The 16,588-nt window shown below is 41.7% G+C and overlaps 1 protein-coding gene across 1 annotated transcript in view; it reads left to right on the top strand.

Annotated features, from left to right (window-relative positions):
* Nucleotides 1-16,588, top strand: part of SPSB4 (splA/ryanodine receptor domain and SOCS box containing 4) — a 93,045-nt gene that overhangs the window by 21,619 nt on the left and 54,838 nt on the right. The window contains exon 2 of the mRNA XM_085298558.1: nucleotides 4,144-4,998. Coding sequence (XP_085154684.1) covers nucleotides 4,305-4,998 — 694 coding nt within the window. The 5' untranslated portion in view covers nucleotides 4,144-4,304. The remainder of the gene's footprint in view (nucleotides 1-4,143; nucleotides 4,999-16,588) is intronic.

Below are 16,588 nucleotides of genomic sequence, written 5' to 3'. Positions count from 1 at the left end.
GGAAGCCAATTTAGAATACCTTTATCGGGTAAATTGATAGAAACCCCCTTTCCCATCATGAGGAACGTGCTCAGCTTTCCTGACCAGTCCGGGTGTGTGCTGGTTGTGCAGAGGGAGCTACCTGATGCCCTGGACAGTGGTGGGGCATGTGTGAGTTTTTTCTTGTCCTCTGCACTAGAGGTGTGAGGTCGCCCTAGGCAGCAGGGAGGTGATGTGTGTTGATGGAGGCAGCTACCCAACATCCTCCCAGCGAGCTGTGCTCCTCTGGCAGTGACTCCCGATGGGGCAGCAGGACAAGGCATTGCCTCTGCTGCCGCTGCTTGTGGCTCCTCTTCAGAGGTGACCTCTGCGCTCTGCTTGGTGAGGATGCAGAGGTTTGGAAAGGATGCAGAAAAGAAAAAGGAGTAATGATTTTTGGCTTTGAGACAGGTTAGTCCTCCAAGCAACCAAAGGGTCTGTTGTGAGCTAGCAGGAGGATGGTCTGCACGAGTCACTCCCTGAGGAGTTCCCGTTCAGGTTGCAGGTGTTGTGTGCAGAAGGCACATCTGCACCCTTCAGTACCTCCTCGTGCAGAGAACTGTCACGTGAGCTGTGCTAAGCGACCACAGATCAGAGCTGTTAGAGCACAGCTAGTAAGGGGCTGCACAGGTACTGCTGTAGTGTAAATGGCTAAATATTGAAGACTTTTTTAGTTCACTTGTTCAAGTCCACTGGTATTTGAAATAAATATGACTATATTTGGCTTTTTAGTAAAACCTAAAGAACAACTATCTAGACATGCAGGACTAAAAGGCAGAAGAGAGCAGCATGTTACAGTTGATAGAAGAAATTATTTGGTGAAAGGGACCTTTTGAGTTGTACCACTAATTAGAAACTTTTATAATTTTTTGATGCATCAGTCATAAGATTTTTGCGTTATTGTTCAGTCCTCTGTTTATGTTTTTGGTAAAATACTGCAGTATATCATTAAATTATCATTAATAATCATTAAAATATTTGGGAATGTTCATACATAGACATGAGATTAGATGGGCTTTATCCCACCAACAGTTTAAGATACAGTTTTAAACCAAAGTACAAAGTACTTCCCAAAGTACCAAGTGCATCCCACAGTGAAGACCCAGCCATGCTTGTACCAAGGTGCTTACAATGATGCATTTTACTCTTCTGAATTACTGATCTATTTATTAGCAAACTGTTTGTTACAGTTTGGGGAGCATTAGAAAGAATGTTTGTCTACAGTTTGCCAAGTCCGTCTCTCCTGGTAGCTTGCCAGGTCAGCCTCCGTGCCGAGTTCAGCTGCTTACACGCTCAGGAAGGGATACGTGAGGCTGCACTGAGGAGCTCCCCAGCCGTCTCCCCACTGCACACGGAAATCGATCTGGCAATGGCCTTGTGCTTCAAAGGGAAAGTTTTCAGAGGCACGTAAAACTAAGTTTCATATAGAACTCGCCGGGCTCCCTTTGAACATGTGGCGTTTTCCTGGTTTACACTCTCTCAAGTTCATATGACCAAGTGCCTTTTTGAAAGGAGCTGCCCAATACACTGCTCAGGGGAAAGAATGTCCTAGGAAAGAACGTTTATCTGATGATATTCACTTCCTGTTGCTCCCTCCATGTATTCTAGTGTCAGTGTGTCATCTCCCCAAGCTTATTAGGATGGCTTAAAGTAGATGTGCTTCTGTAGGCCAAATCTGCCATCGTACTTACGGAACAGCATTAGCACTTCAGTTGCAAGTGCTTCTGCAATAGTGGAAAGGGCAAGCATCAGGTAAAATACAACTACTGTGAAAACTTCCAGGTTCTTGTTACGTGGTTTGGAAGGAGAGAGGGGAGGCTCTTTCAGGCTAATCTCACAGAGGGCAATTTTCAAGTTGTGGTGCTCCTTCAGAGAGAAGGAATTCCTGTGAGTCATTCTGAATCCTTCTGCAAGCATGATATGAAGGTTTTGAGGCTCGTGTTTACATTTCACTTTAAAGATTAAAAGTAGGTGCAGAAATGTAGTTATTTTACGTACACATGCACATAAACATGCCTGGGAGGGCACTACTTTTCTATTAGAAAAATAGCATCTTTATATGATAACTTAACTGTCACACAGAATTTTCTTTTTTCTTTTTTTTGTAGAGAAAGCTTTGATATAACACAAACACTGTTTCATTTACTCTTCAATTTTTCCTATACTCCATTTCAAAGTGCAAGACTTATGATTTTTCTGACAGACACTTTTCATGCTTTGCTACATTCATCTGTCTTTCAAATTAATGAATGATTATGGACATAACGCCAGGTTCATGGTTTCTGTCTCCTAGTCTATATTCTATTGTAGTTGCTTGGGGAAAAATGAGGCTGTATTTTAGTGTGCTTTTCTCTGCTCTGCAGCTTAATTCCTGAGGAAATTAAATACACACTTGCAGAAGTTCTAAATGCTGTACAAGTTAAGCGTAAAGACTGTTGTTTGCCTGCTGTCTCTGTATGGGAAGGTGTTAATACATGTTGGTCAACACTGAAGAGTGTACCTCGGATTTTCAGTAAAGATTTGCTTAATACATGCAGAAAATGCTTTATATGGTATTGACCATTGTAAATAATACAAAGAATTCATTTACTTCTAAAACATGGCTTGTTAGACTGTAAATTCTACAGATGTCCTTTTCATAGACTTCTGTTTCCTCCTTCCGTTGGCAATACCTGTTTCTGACTTACATTCTTTCAGAAACGATCTTTGCAGTGTGGCAGTATATCCAGGGGAGAAGGTCATTATAAAGAAGATGCCGGACTGGTGACTCACCAAGTGAAGTCTTGCAAGACATTTTTTGCAAGGCGTTTATGCTCCTGCCAGTTGTTTGGTGCTTTATAAAAAACAACTGTCACATAGTCTCCTCAAGCTTTTGAGAGTCTAGTGGTTTTTGCTTTTTTTAAAATGCTTCATAACGCTGTCAGCAACTAATCAGAGTGGGGTCTCCTCAGCTAGGGGAGCATTCCAGGACTTGGCTCTGCTTCTGCTAGAAGACAGAAATATGTCTGCTGATGCAGATACTTTGTTTGATCCCCTGCCAATTACCTACTTGAGTTTATAGGACTTTGTTTTCATTTTTATTCCTGTGGTTCTGCTAGAGGTTTGCTGCTTACCTTTGCATTCTACCTGAGCTCTAAACAGTGAGTGAATATAACTTTTCCAGGATGCAAAGGATCTTTCATATACAGCTTTTCAAGTGGCTTCTGAGCTCTTCCAGCTAAATTGCCATGTTCATCTCTAGAAACTTAGGAATAATGCACTTCAGAATCATATATTTGCCTTAACGTGTCTTGCTATTGTTTTGTCTCAGTTGTTCTCATCAGCTTAATACTGCAGTGCAGAGAATGAGATTAGCCTGCTGTCTAGCAGTCTGAAGCATGTGCTCTGATAGAAGTTCCCTATTAGAAAGGTCTGCCAAAGAACTGAAATTGTCGTTCTTCCTTTGTCCTTCAATGCCTCTCATTCCCTCTCCTTTTTTTTTCTTCTTTTTTAAACTCATTCATAAAAACTAAAGCATAACGAATTTTTTTTTTTTTTTTTTTTTTTTTTTTTTTTTTTTTTTTTTTCCTTTAAGGACAGGGTATGCTGAAAATAAGCAATTACATTTTGCAGACATTTGTTTTTGGCTGCATTTGTTCTAATAACATTAAAATGTGGAAGCTGACACCCTGGGTTGCAAGGGTCCGGGCAAGAGGACAGCTTAGAAATAAAAGGATGTTCTGAAGTAGTGCATATTTTTAAGAAGATGAAACTTGAAGAGTAAGCAAAAGTGGAGTTACAGCTGAACAATAAGTTTATCCCTGTTCCTAGCAAATAGCATATGCCTTTTTTTCAAGACCATTTTGGACCTGGCTAGACAAAACGGGTGGAAGGGCAGAAGGTGGAGAATGTCTGTATCCTATTATGAATAGGAGGAAATTACTGTCTGTAGGCTGAATGCTGGTGGGCTCAGAGTATCCTGCTGGCAGTCTGATTAGTGTTGTAGGATACTGAACAAAAAGATGTGAATTGTCAGTTTTGGGTGTTTAAAATAACTACTAAGAATCACAGTAAATTCTTAAAAATATGCTGTGGGTTTTCTATTGGCTTTCTTCAATTAACTGGAAACTTTCTGCTTTCTTTCAGGAGCATTTTTTCTCTGAAAACTTTGCTGCTAAAAAGCTCCAAACAGGAGAAGTAAATCCAGTCAGCTTGTCAAGTCACTGGCTGAGCGTGAAAGTGCTTTCATGAGGTAACGTTGGGCCAAAGTCAACTTTTCTTTCTCCTTGTAAATCTGCAGCCAAGCAATGGGCCAGAAAATCTCAGGGAGCATAAAGTCTGTGGATGTGAGGGAGCCCCCTTATAGACCTGTAAAACGAGAGCTGAGAGGCCCGGATTTTTGCAAGCCTGCACGACTGGACATGTTGCTGGATATGCCCCCTGCCAAGCTGGAGGTCCAGTATAAACATGCATGGAACAATGAAGATCGATCTTTAAATATATTTGTAAAGGAAGATGATAAACTAACTTTTCATAGACACCCAGTTGCCCAAAGCACAGATTGCATCCGGGGCAAAGTTGGCTACACAAGAGGCCTACACGTCTGGCAAATTCATTGGCCCACAAGGCAACGAGGAACTCATGCTGTGGTGGGCGTCTCGACAGCCGAAGCTCCATTACATTCTGTGGGATACACGTCGTTGGTTGGTAGCAATAGTGAATCGTGGGGCTGGGATCTGGGGCGCAACAAACTTTATCACAATTGTAAAAACCAACCTGGGGTCACGTATCCTGTCTTTTTGGAACCAGATGAGTCTTTTGTACTCCCAGACTCCCTACTGGTGGTTTTGGATATGGATGAAGGGACGCTTAGCTTCATGGTGGACGGACAGTATCTTGGAGTGGCCTTCAGGGGACTAAAAGGGAAAAAACTTTACCCCATAGTCAGTGCGGTTTGGGGGCACTGTGAAATTACAATGAGATACATCAATGGACTTGACCGTAAGTGTTACCATTTTTTTTTCTTTATGCTATCTTTTAATTTTTCTAATGTTGGATTTTCTTTTTATTCCTGTTGTGAAGTGTGCTGCACGAGGTCAGTCCACTGTGAGCAACTTGTATCCCCATTGTCACTGCCCACAGCTAAACTCTGTGCATTGTGTCTCTTCATGGTGGTATGGATTGTATCAAAATACTTTCTGTTCTGAAAATTTTCTATTCTGGCAAGCAGAGTGGCAAGAAATCTGTTTCCAAAGAAAGTGAACAGACTGAGGAAAAAAAAATCTCAAGAAACTTCCTGGATATATTTAACAGCAAAACTCTTGTTTACTTGAGGATATGTTTTAAATCTGTGGTTTTCAACTTTCTTTGATTTGTGGATGTTATAAAAATTTCCCATAGTAGTGAAACTCTAGCATGGCATATGTAAGCATACTTGAATTCAGGCCAGTAGGCTTCCTTTCCACAGTTGCCTTTCCAGGACCCTTAGAAGCAGCTGTGGATCCCTAAGAATCTGGGATCGTAGGTTCCCAGATTTTCTATTCCTCAGACCAGCTTGGATCCAGTAGACCTACTTTTCGCTATATCACAGAGCCAAGAATAGCTAAACCCTGCGTGAATTCAGGCATCTTTGCAAATGTTTTTCCAGAGCTGAGTGCTACATGGTTTAGCAGAGAGATGATTCAGTAGCTCTGAACAGTCCCACTGAGTCAACTACTTGCAACTAGAACTTCAGATGACATCATGTGCAGGCATGAGCTCTACATGTGTCTCCAGCTCACACAGTTCCAGAAAAGTAAATAGATTTCAATAGAGAACTTGACCTAAACTGGACTCCTATAGACAAGCTGGGAGCAAGGTACAGGGATAGACCAAGACCTCTGCAAGAGTCAGCTACTGTCTAGAAGGGTCAGATTTAATGGGCCTGTCTGGGCCTAATTTTTCCTCTTGCAAAGACCCTGGAGTGCTTCCAGTTGTAATTCCCTGAGCATCTTTATCCAAGAGCTGTCATTATTCCAACTGAGAGTTAATTGTCCTGATGGCTGGCACAATTAGGCTACCCAGATACGAGGGAGCTGAGAGACTGAGAAAGATGCAGCTGCTTCATGGGGCCTCCTTTGTCTCCCATGGTGGATTAGGGTGTAGAAGGAGAACAAGCTGATAAGAGGAACCTTGCTCTTGCTTAATGTTGTATCAACTGAGCTACTGAATGAACCACGCATGTAAGTATTTTAACCAAAATAGATGGCTGAACATTTTTTTTCTTGGTTTTAGGACTTTATGAATGGAACTCAGTGTTATTAACAGAAAAAAAAACCTAATAGCAAGTGAACAATACCTCTGCCTTTCAATTAGTAGTTTTTTAAAAAACCCTTTAGGTTTGCTATTCTTTTCAATTATAATGGGATGGCCTATTTTTTTTCCCATCAAAATTAATTCTCTGCTCATTAACTGTGCCTCTGACATACTAGCCGATGTAAAACCATAATTAAGAATTTGACCTTGTTTAAGATTGCCTTTTGATAAACATCTGTAGTAGGCACTGGGGGAAACTTTATCCACAGCATCCCTGCAAGGCTGTTGCAGCCCGGCGTTGAACGGCAGCCTCTTGAGGAGCCGAGGATCTCAGCTGTTCCAGACGCTTACTCAGGCACCGCGGAGAGCTGCATGTCTGTTACGGCCGCCTTTCCGCAGGTGGCAGGACAGCGGGGGGGGGTCTTTTCCGAGCGTGGATCCCTAGCCGGGAGTAAAGTGGCAAACTGAACGTCTGTACGGGCCTGCGCTGCTCTGGGCACGTGAAGAGGAAGTTGAAAGGAGTTTGCTGCAAGGCAGTTTGGCAGCCTGGGATCACATCGTTTGTTATCACGTGTTCGCCGAGCCCTTACTGTCCTGCAGCAAAAGCAGCATTTAGAAAGCAAAGTAGCTGGTCTGTCTGGGGCTCTAGAGCAAACCCCTCCTCCTCTCCGCTGTCTGCGGGCGGAGCGGTGTGCGGCGCTGCCGCATCGGCCGCGGGGCTCTCCGCGTTCGCCCCCGCCGCAGCGCCTCGTCTCACGAGCTTTTCTAATCGTTTGTTCTTGTGAAAAAATCAGAAGAGACCTTGAGGCAGTGATATGTACCTGCTGCGCTCACAAATCTAAAGACATTTAAATGCACTTAAATACATAGGGTTGTTCAGTGATTATTTATTTCTTTATTTATTTTAAACCTTATGAATTCTCATTTTTTTCCCTGGAAGTATCTCGTACTGCTGATTGCAGCTTTTGGTAGACACGGCAGTAAGCGTAGCTGTTCTTGAAACTGTGCTGTCAAACAGTGAGTTGTAGCTTTGCTATTTAATGGGTGGTTTTGGCTGCTCCGAATGCACATTGCAGCTTGTGCTGGCTGTTTACGCGCGGTCTTACGGAGTAAATGGAGGCCTTGACTGCGGGGGTTTCCAGCACTTTCAATACTTGCTGTTTAAATGAAGACCTCTGAATATTTAAAGGCCCGTGTATTCCAGTTGCCTAGCAAAGAGTGAAAGTGCGTGCGAGAGCAGGAAAGTGAGGAGGTCGCATGAGGGGCAGCTGCAATGAACCGGCACTTCTCACCTCGAGGTGTAGATGCGGTGCGGGCTTGGAAGTGCCTCTGCTATCATTTAGCTGGAAGAGTCGGGAGAGGAGAAGGCTGTAGGTCTCTTCCAAGACACTTGGTACCCTCTTTCCTCTGGATGTTACTAGAATAATGGGGTCAAAATGCAGTTCTTCCAGCTGCAACTGAAGCCTGCTGAAAATGATGGAAAAACCCCTTTTCCTCTCCTGCAGCAGTGGGAAGTTGTGCTCTGTTCTCCGTTCTGGGGAGCATCAGCTTTCATCAGTGCTTTGCGCCGCTGGTGGAGGGAATATGCAAGGAGACGGCGGGGCCTGGGTAGACTAGGCATCTTTTGAGGGATGCTGGAAGAGGCAGGTGCTTGGCCGCTCCGTGTGGGTTTGGGGGACGCCCACTGCTGCCGCTGCGCCGCTGCCCGCCGTGGCGCCCAGACGAGACGGCGCAGTCGGAGAGCTGCGGCCGGCCGCGTCCCGCCGCAACGGCAGCGGCCCCCCGGCCCGGCCCGGCCCGGCCCGGCAGCAGAGGCTCCTGGTACCGTCCTGGCTGCATGAGGCTGGGTACCAAATGCTGGTTTCTGCGTACCGCATCGTTCTGGAGATGTAAACAAGTGTATTCTGATGGGTGACTGGTAAATAGAAAATGATACCTGATATGTGTCTCAGAACAAATGATCAGAGGATTAAAAATACTTAACCTTGCTCTGAAATTGTCTGCATTTATTTATTTATTTTAGAAACATAGCTATGAAAATCTCTGGATTAGAATAATGTAACTGGTTATCACAGGGTCTCTAGAGACTGGTGAGGAATTCCAGATTTGTTTTCCAAATTATTTGCAATATTTTGCAGACTTTGGATATAAGAAGGAAATTGGGAGGTGAGCAATGTGACTAGTTTGGGTTTGTTCTTTTTTCTGTCAGAGAAAGATGATATAAAAGAAGGTGCACTCTAGAGATCTTTGACCATAAGCAATGCAATGTGCTCGTCCTGTTTTTCTTGGAAATTTTAGAGGCAGCTTCACTTTTTTTGACAGGCAAGAAATGTTAGTGCTTTCTGCATGGTATATTTAACAACTAGAAAAATATATTTGTATTATAAGTAATCACTTCTGCAGTTACTTAAATGGGTATCAAGTATTATTTTCATTTATTTTGGCGGTCCATGTTACCCCCATGTAGTAAAAACTGTCTTTCTTGTAGCAAGCCTGGCTGAACTAAAGAAAGCACGTGTCAGAGTTTTGTCTGGGAGTGGACAACAAAGTCTCTTGTTGTTTAAACTTGTAACATACCTATTTCTGTAGAAAAACATTACTTACAAGTGATGGTTTCTTACTGTTTTGGGTGAGGTGTCTGAGCCTGAAGTAAATTTTGGGAATGGATCAGTGCTGTCAGATCCAAACTTTCCCAAGTGCACCGAACTACGTGTGTTTAAGATTATATTCAGGCAGTTGAAGTAACAACTTTGCTGTTAAAATAATAATGTGTTTTCGTCTTGCAGGAGAAAAATAAATAAATTTTGATTTTTTTTTCCTTATGAGCAATTTTCTAGAGCAGCAACTTCTAAATCCTTTTTCTAGCTTTTTAAAGACAAAGGTCAAGCTGGGAGTTGCATTTGTTATGAAATGATAGCTTTTGAAAAGTCTGACACATTTGATTGCTCATGGATTCAAGGAATAGGTATGGTTTGAAAGAACAACTTTGAAAGTTTTGATCGAAAGTCTTCCAAAAACTTCACAAGCTGCCTTGAGAAAAGGTGAAACATTGTATAAAAATGTATGTCGCACATCCTGACTGATAAATTAGTACCTGTTCACTTAAACAAAATGATGGGAGGAGGACGTAAGTGTTGCGGTAGAAGACTTACTCATTGAGTGAATTAAGTGTGGTGTCTTCTTCTCATCCCTAAACGTATCTGACGGTTGAATAGTCCGTAGTTTGAGTTTGGGGAGTGTGTTATGAGTCCAGTTCTGCCCTTTTTTGAACAAGCACTGAAGAAAAATGAAGGTATTGTGCATTATGGATGATGCTAACTACGCGACCCATAGATACAGGACATGGTAATGCAACTCTGGAATTTAACAGCTTCCCACACTGAGAACACACAGCAAGGGCTGCAGAAAGATTATGTAGTCGTAACAGTGAAATACTATAGAAATTATTGAAATAAATGCTGTTCCCTGTAACTGAGTGCTAAGCAGGATGATTTCTTGAGGAAATTCTGGTTTTTCTGAACTGTTTCATGTGCATAAGTCAGCACAGGGCTGTCTGACTAATGCCATGAAGTAGATCTGTAGATGTGCATCAGCGCTGGCCTTCTCCGCATGTCCAAAAAGGCCTTCTGGGATCTCTTTCCATTTTTTCCTGTTGTAGTAGCCTGCATGCTCTTTTGAAATGCAGTGCAGGTTGCTAGAGCTGCTGTCTCAGAGACTGTAATGTCTAGCTGGGATATGCTGCCTTCCTAATTGGGGACACTATCTACATGTGAGAGTGAGAACTTTAAAGAAAGCTACAGGTTGCTAAGCTCTTGCCTGAACTCTTGATTGTTATTAATTTGCATTAAGAAAGTACAAGTTAGTGTTTAAGTGAGCTTAAGTTTTGAAATGGTGTGTGAAAGAAAAAAAAACCTTGAATTTTATATTACAACATGATGAGTAGATTGTAATAACAGAAGAATAAAGAATTGCAACCCCACCCTTGATTTATACCTTTCTGGGTTTAAATCCCAAAGCCATTGCTTAGAGATGAGTAAATTTGGCAAGATTTGGGGATAATGCTGCCCAGCAGCACTGTTCAGCAGTAATATCCGATGTCCAGCTGAGCCATGTTTTACTCTTAAAAATTTTTTTGTCCTTTTAAGTTCCAAGAAGAATAGCTCATGTTTTGGTTGAAAATAGGCTGCAAGACTTTTTAAGAGAAACAATAGTATCCTGATAACTTCCTTATTCCCTTCAAGTTCTTTTCCATTCAGAATTTAGCCATCTGGCTGAAAACTGATGCTTTCATAGATCCAAGAATTATATTTATGAGATGTTTGGGATGTTTCTTGCTTTTATGTTTGAATCTCGTGCTTCTGAACACTTTAATTTCAAAATAGTGTCTTAAAATTTCTCTTATAGAATAGTACAATTATTTTGAAATATTTTTTAGCAGACCTTTTTCGTTCATGCAATCTTTGCGGTTTTTTGCTGCTTAAGTGCCAAAGAGTGCTGTTCTGGCTGAATAGCCTCTTAAGAGAGTTCTTGCTTTCGTCCTTGTGTGGCCCTTTCGCGGTTCTTCAAGTAAGTCTAGTTGTTTGGAGTTCACGGAGCTGGGAGCGTATACTTTTTTTTCTCTTTTTTTTTTAAAAAAAAGACTTCACAAACGTAATGCTCATTTATGGAAAACGTTTGTGTGTACAAGCTCATGTTATAACCTACAGACCTTTTCTGGAGTATTCAGTACTTATCAACAAAGATACCAGGGTCTCTATGAACTGTTACTGCCTGCTGACCTGCAAAAGGCTGCCTAATGTAGTTCTGTTTTTTTAAAAAACATCTGTAACTATTTACCTGCCCGAATGAAACAGCAGTATTCAAAGGCTAATTGTACCTGCTTCAAATTTATCTACAATGCAATCTACAAATAAGTGGGTGAAAGCAGTTGTCCAAACAGAAATTGTGGGATCCTATTTTTATTTGCTGAAGGCCTGTAATGTTGCTGCAGAGGCCCCGTTTACGCTGTGAATCATTTTCAGACCTTTGGCTGCTCTGGGAGTTGGGCACAACTGCTGTGGCAAAATTACTCTCCTCCTTCCTACTGCTCTCAGTTCGTTTTAACTTGTGTCAGTCTGTCTGATAACAGGCCACAAGTGTGAATTATAAATGCAGGCTCTTTTCCTCAAAGGCCTTTTAACTATAAAGAAATCTAAGTTAAACCTGCAGAATTGTTAACTGTCAGGAGAAATGTATAATTTCTCATCATACTCTCTTTTCCCCCAAATGGTTTTCAATTAAATTTTTAAAATAGATAAGTTTTTTGTTTATCTAAACCTGTTTGTTTTATATTTGAATAATCCATTATTCTGGGGATAGCAGTGGAAATAACTTACTCTGAAAATGCACTGTAATTCTGTGTTGCTAAATCTTGGTAAGAATTTTCCCAACAGACGTGCGATCAGAGGATGAAGCGTTAGTAATTAAACAGCTAATGCTGTGAAAAAGCAATCTTTAGCTTTTGAGATAATTTAACAGGAAACAGCATTTTTGGTTCCTACTTTAGGAATAGAGAGCTAATTGTGTGTCTCACCCCCCCTCCCCCCGAATAAGCACATTTCTTGTCCTCTAACCCTAATTTGTTGATGTTTTCTAAAGGATTCTCAGCTTTTTCTCAACAGCTTGAAGTCACTACATTGTCACTAAAATATGCCACTCTGTTAGTTGGCTTTTTTCCTCCAGCCTCCTGCTGCCCCTTTCCTGGTGGTCTGTGCATGCCAGCCCGTTACTCCAAGCTGCACTTTCCTTCAGCCCTCCGGCCTCTCCCTCCACCCTCAGCAGCAGTTGTCTCTTCTTTCTCTTAGTGCACTCTACCAGTAATTCATTCTCACCTGCCTTTCTTATCCCTGACTTCAGGTAATATGCTTTCGGGGTTTACTGCTAATAATAGAGCATTAGGCTGCTGTGTCGCTCTTCCGGAGCCAGGAGACTTCAGCGCTAAGCGTGCGCCGCTAACAGTGAATGGGCTTTGTAATGGTCTTTATTGTAATGGGGTGAATATTGAAAATGCATTAAAATATATTTATTAGTACAGAGTAATGATGATATGGAGAATCATCTGATTATCCCAAGTTGGTAGTAAATAGTTGCTTATAAAACCATGTAGCTAGAAAGGCCATATCAGCTCCTATTTCTTGTAAGATTAATGTCATCTACCTATTCTTGAAAACTTCCAGTGATAGAGACTACTTAAGCGATATAAGGTACTCACCACCTTTACAAATAATGATTTTATTTTATTTATTTATTTATTAGCCCCGGGGCTCGAGAACAAGTTTCAGTAGGGCTCCGCTGTGCTGCACTTGGCAGTCTGACGCGTTGGGGCTCGTTCTTCCAGCTCTCACTCGTAAAGGTGCCGGGGCTACTGCCACATCTTACCTTTAGGCAAAGCGTAGGTTGTTGTTTCTGCTGAAGTGGTTCCACTGATTTCATTTTTTTAAGAAATGAGAAACTTGGAGAGTAATGCCTGCATTTCCGTTCTTCAAGTAAAGCTATTGTAATCTGAAGTCAGGTTACGCTTTGAAAATCGCATTTATTACTTTGAGAATGATTAAAAAATTGGTAGCTTTACTAAGTCCTTTTCTGAATTTGCTGAAGCTGTGATACTAGAATTACTCAGTAATGTGAACTGATTTTCACAGCTTTGTTAGAAATTTGGAAAATATGTTTATTTTGGGATTTGCGCTATCTGTATTGCTGTCAGGCATTGTACACCATAAATTCAAGCTTCGGTGCAAATAACTATGCTTCTGCAAGAGATTATCCAGTGTTTTATTTATTTTTCTGCCAAAAATGTGTGTGCTTGTGCATATTATTGGGACATCATTTGCCCAGAGGAGTAGTTTAGAAACTGCCTCTTAGGTTTTGCGCATTATGGTTCATTTCTAACAGCTTGTCCAACAGCCTTATTTTGACTCTTCCTAGTAGTAGAGTCTTTTTGCATCATCTTTGGTGCATCTTTTGCTTAATGGGAGGTGGCTCGAAGCTTTGCCCTTAGATACTGGTTTGTCCTGACATTTCTTAGAGCTGTTACTATCCTTTTCTGATCAAACCGTCCACATACAGATGCACAGAAAAAGTATGACCATTATTTAGTCTTTTCCCCCATGTGATACATGCTGTTTCCTCCTGGGAATTTCTGTAGTTTAGCGGGTGGTGATTTTCTTTTGTGGGTTTTGTTGTGAGGTATCTCCAGGCAGGTATTTCTTTGTTCATGATGCCAATGTGCTGCCCAAAGACTTTGTTTAATTTAATCTTTTGTCAAATGGGGGAGAAAAAGGCACAAAGTCTCTTCAGACATGTCATTCCTTTACAGTTTTATTCATGCTCAAAGGTGTTTTTATAGAAAGCAGGTTGTTTAACCATCACTGCACTAATAGCTAAAAAGGGACCTACAGCCAAAATGAAATATGGAGAACATCTCATTATTTTCCATGTTCTAGGATTTGAGAATCATTATTTGCTTTTATTCCTTGTTTTGTGAGTCGAGGTGAACTTGTGGGAATGTGCCCAAGTGCTATGCAGGTTGCCTGTAGTTTCTTTAACAACAGAGAGTACTCACAGTTTACTTTGAACAACACACCCATGAACTCTGGTTAAGAGAGACTGTCCTGGTTATACAGTAAAGCTTCAGCTACAGTAACCATCGGAGGTTGTAGCATGGGAGGTGGCCTTTGTATTCCTAAAACAAGAAGGTTTCTCCATTCCTCCTGCCACCTTTAACTTCAATTTTTTTTTTCCTTCTTAGATTAGAAGAAAGTTTAAAAAAAATCTGCATGAGATCTCTTTTAATTCTTTGCCTTTTTCATGCTGACTGTGATGCTGTATAGTTTCCTTGTAAATTACATTTCCCATTAAGATGCCACTTGGTTTGTATCTCTAGCCTTGGAAGTTGCTTTCCTTCTCTAATCACAAGCTCTTGCTGCACATGGTTCTTCTTTCTTCCCTTAAAGACAGTGCGGGATGCAGGTAACAATCTGGTGTCCAGTTTGGGCTTAGAGAAAATTGCACTTTAGAAAACTGCAAAAACATAAGACCACCCTGATATTTCTATAATATGTTGTAGTGAGTGGCAATTTAAATACTGCTCTTCAGAGCAGAGCAAAAATCATGTTCTTACTGTAAATCTGCAAGGAAGTTTTATCTGAAAACGGGCACATCTGGCAATATTGCTGTGTTGTGCAGATAGTTGCACTGAAATTAGTGACCCTGCTGTGTACCTTCCAGCAGAAATGAGGAGAAAGTTGCCCCAACAGTAGAATTATGTTACGATAACGCTGAGGCTGTGACGTGCAGCCCTCTGAAGCTAGCGGACGGCAGAGCGGCGCCTGCTCTCTGCAGCCGCAGTCGGGGCGGGGGCGCGTGCCGCGGCCGTCCCCGGCGGCCCTGGCTCCCGTTTCCTCCGCGGCAGTACGTTTCGCTGCAGCAGCAGCCGGCGTGTTCTGCTGTGGGCTCCGTTTCGTGGGGGTTTCGTCGCTGTTTTTCCTCTTGACTCTTTCCCCAGCCCTCTGCGGCTCTGTGAGCTGGTGCAGAGCTTTGCTTCCGTAGAGGAGCCGCGGGGCAGCCCTAGCAGAGCAAGGCAGTCGCTGCGCTTTCGGGGTCAGTCTTGAATGAGCTTTCTAAGGTAATAAATCAGAAGTTGTGTTAGTGATCACAGGACTGGCCTAACGCCCCGCCTCCAGTTGTGCAATTCCTGTATATGTAGGGAATTTTAATAACTTAGTTTTTCACTTTAAAACATTTTGGACTGGGACTGATAAATCAGATTTTTCTCCAGGCCTGTTAGCAGATCAGTATTCAATTTATGTTTTAAAAAACTTTCAACATAAAAAGTGTGAAATGATGCACTTCAAAGTTTTGTGCTGAGTCTGAAGGTTCAGGCAGAGGAAAAGTTGTATTAGAAATTACTGAGAGAACTGAAGTTCAACTACTGGAATGATGAGGATTCTTTCAGGCTTTTAAACATGAATTTTAAATGTTCATTGCTAGTGAAATGCAGAAGGTAAAATGACAGCAGTCTTTCTGAGAGGATTTCTGTCAGTTATTTGAAACACATTGTGTTCTGTAGCATCACAGCTGCTGAGCAGCATTCGCTATCACTGTTCCAGTCGCACATCTTCACCCCGATGCTCCTCAGTCTCTGCTGCAACATGAAGTTGTTCGTAAGGAGCGCAGGGTCATTTGGGCAATACTTGTTCCAGGTAGATTTAAAATCATTGCATGCAGTAGCTGCGTGGGGCAGGTATCCAGTGGTACTTCGTGTCAGTAAATGTAAGCTCTATCTGTACTTGCCACAGACATGCCTATGAGAACACAAATGTCATGCATTTGTCAACCTCGTGTGGTGAGTACGAATATAAGACAATCTCCATGCCTTACGTGAATGTTTCTGCCTTGAACTAATGAACTTTCACACATGGCATATGTTCATGGGCTATTCTTAAATAAATAATCCTTTTGGAAGTGGTTATTTTTTAGCACTGTTGTGTTTTTTCTTTGTCAGGTTCGTTGCTTCACTAGGTGATTTTTCCTGGTAGTCTTGATGTTGATTTTTTGTTAACGCAGACTGGTGGGCGTTCCTAGGCTGCCGACAGGCTTCCAGCCGCAGCATCTTAGCTACCGCTGACTGAAAATTCAAGTATGCCTCTAAGCAGCAATCTGGGAATACTTTAGGTACGAAGACCTTATTTACTGAAGGAAGGAAGTTTTCAGATGGATTTTAATTGCTACTAAGCAAGTAGCATGGCAGATGTTACCCAGGAGTGTAATAAGACACCAATCCTGTCCCAGAAAGCATAGTTTACTTGAGCAGTCCTGCGCTGTTTGCAGATTGCATCTTTTGCAGAGTTTACAAACCAGTTTCTTGGTTGTTTGGCCTAATCTAATGATCTTAGTACAGGAAAGCAATCTGGATGAATCAGAAACATATTCTAAGCAAGGAAGCCAGGGATGCTGAAAAGGATCATTTGTGTTTGGGGTTTTCTGGGCATGAGTTTTTTGTTTCTGTAGCACACGCTGCATTTCCATGTGGAAATTCATGTTTGCCTGTGTAGTTTGGGTATTAGATTAGAAGAAGACATGCTTCTGCTTTGCAGTAAAAACTGTCTGAGAATATTTAATAATAATCTTCTTATATGTGTCATTGAATATTTTTAAAAGCCTCAATACAGCATCTTGAAGCTTAAAAAATAATAATCTTCTTGTCTATGTCATTGATTTTTTTTAAAGCCTTGGTACAGCATCTTGAAGCTTAAAAAAA

This window comes from Rhea americana, unplaced genomic scaffold (assembly GCF_003343005.1).
Source record: "Rhea americana isolate MKP2758 unplaced genomic scaffold, rheAme1 scaffold_14, whole genome shotgun sequence".
NCBI lineage: Eukaryota > Metazoa > Chordata > Aves > Rheiformes > Rheidae > Rhea > Rhea americana.
Note: the sequence above shows the minus strand (reverse complement) of the source record. Positions and strands in the feature narration are given on the sequence as shown.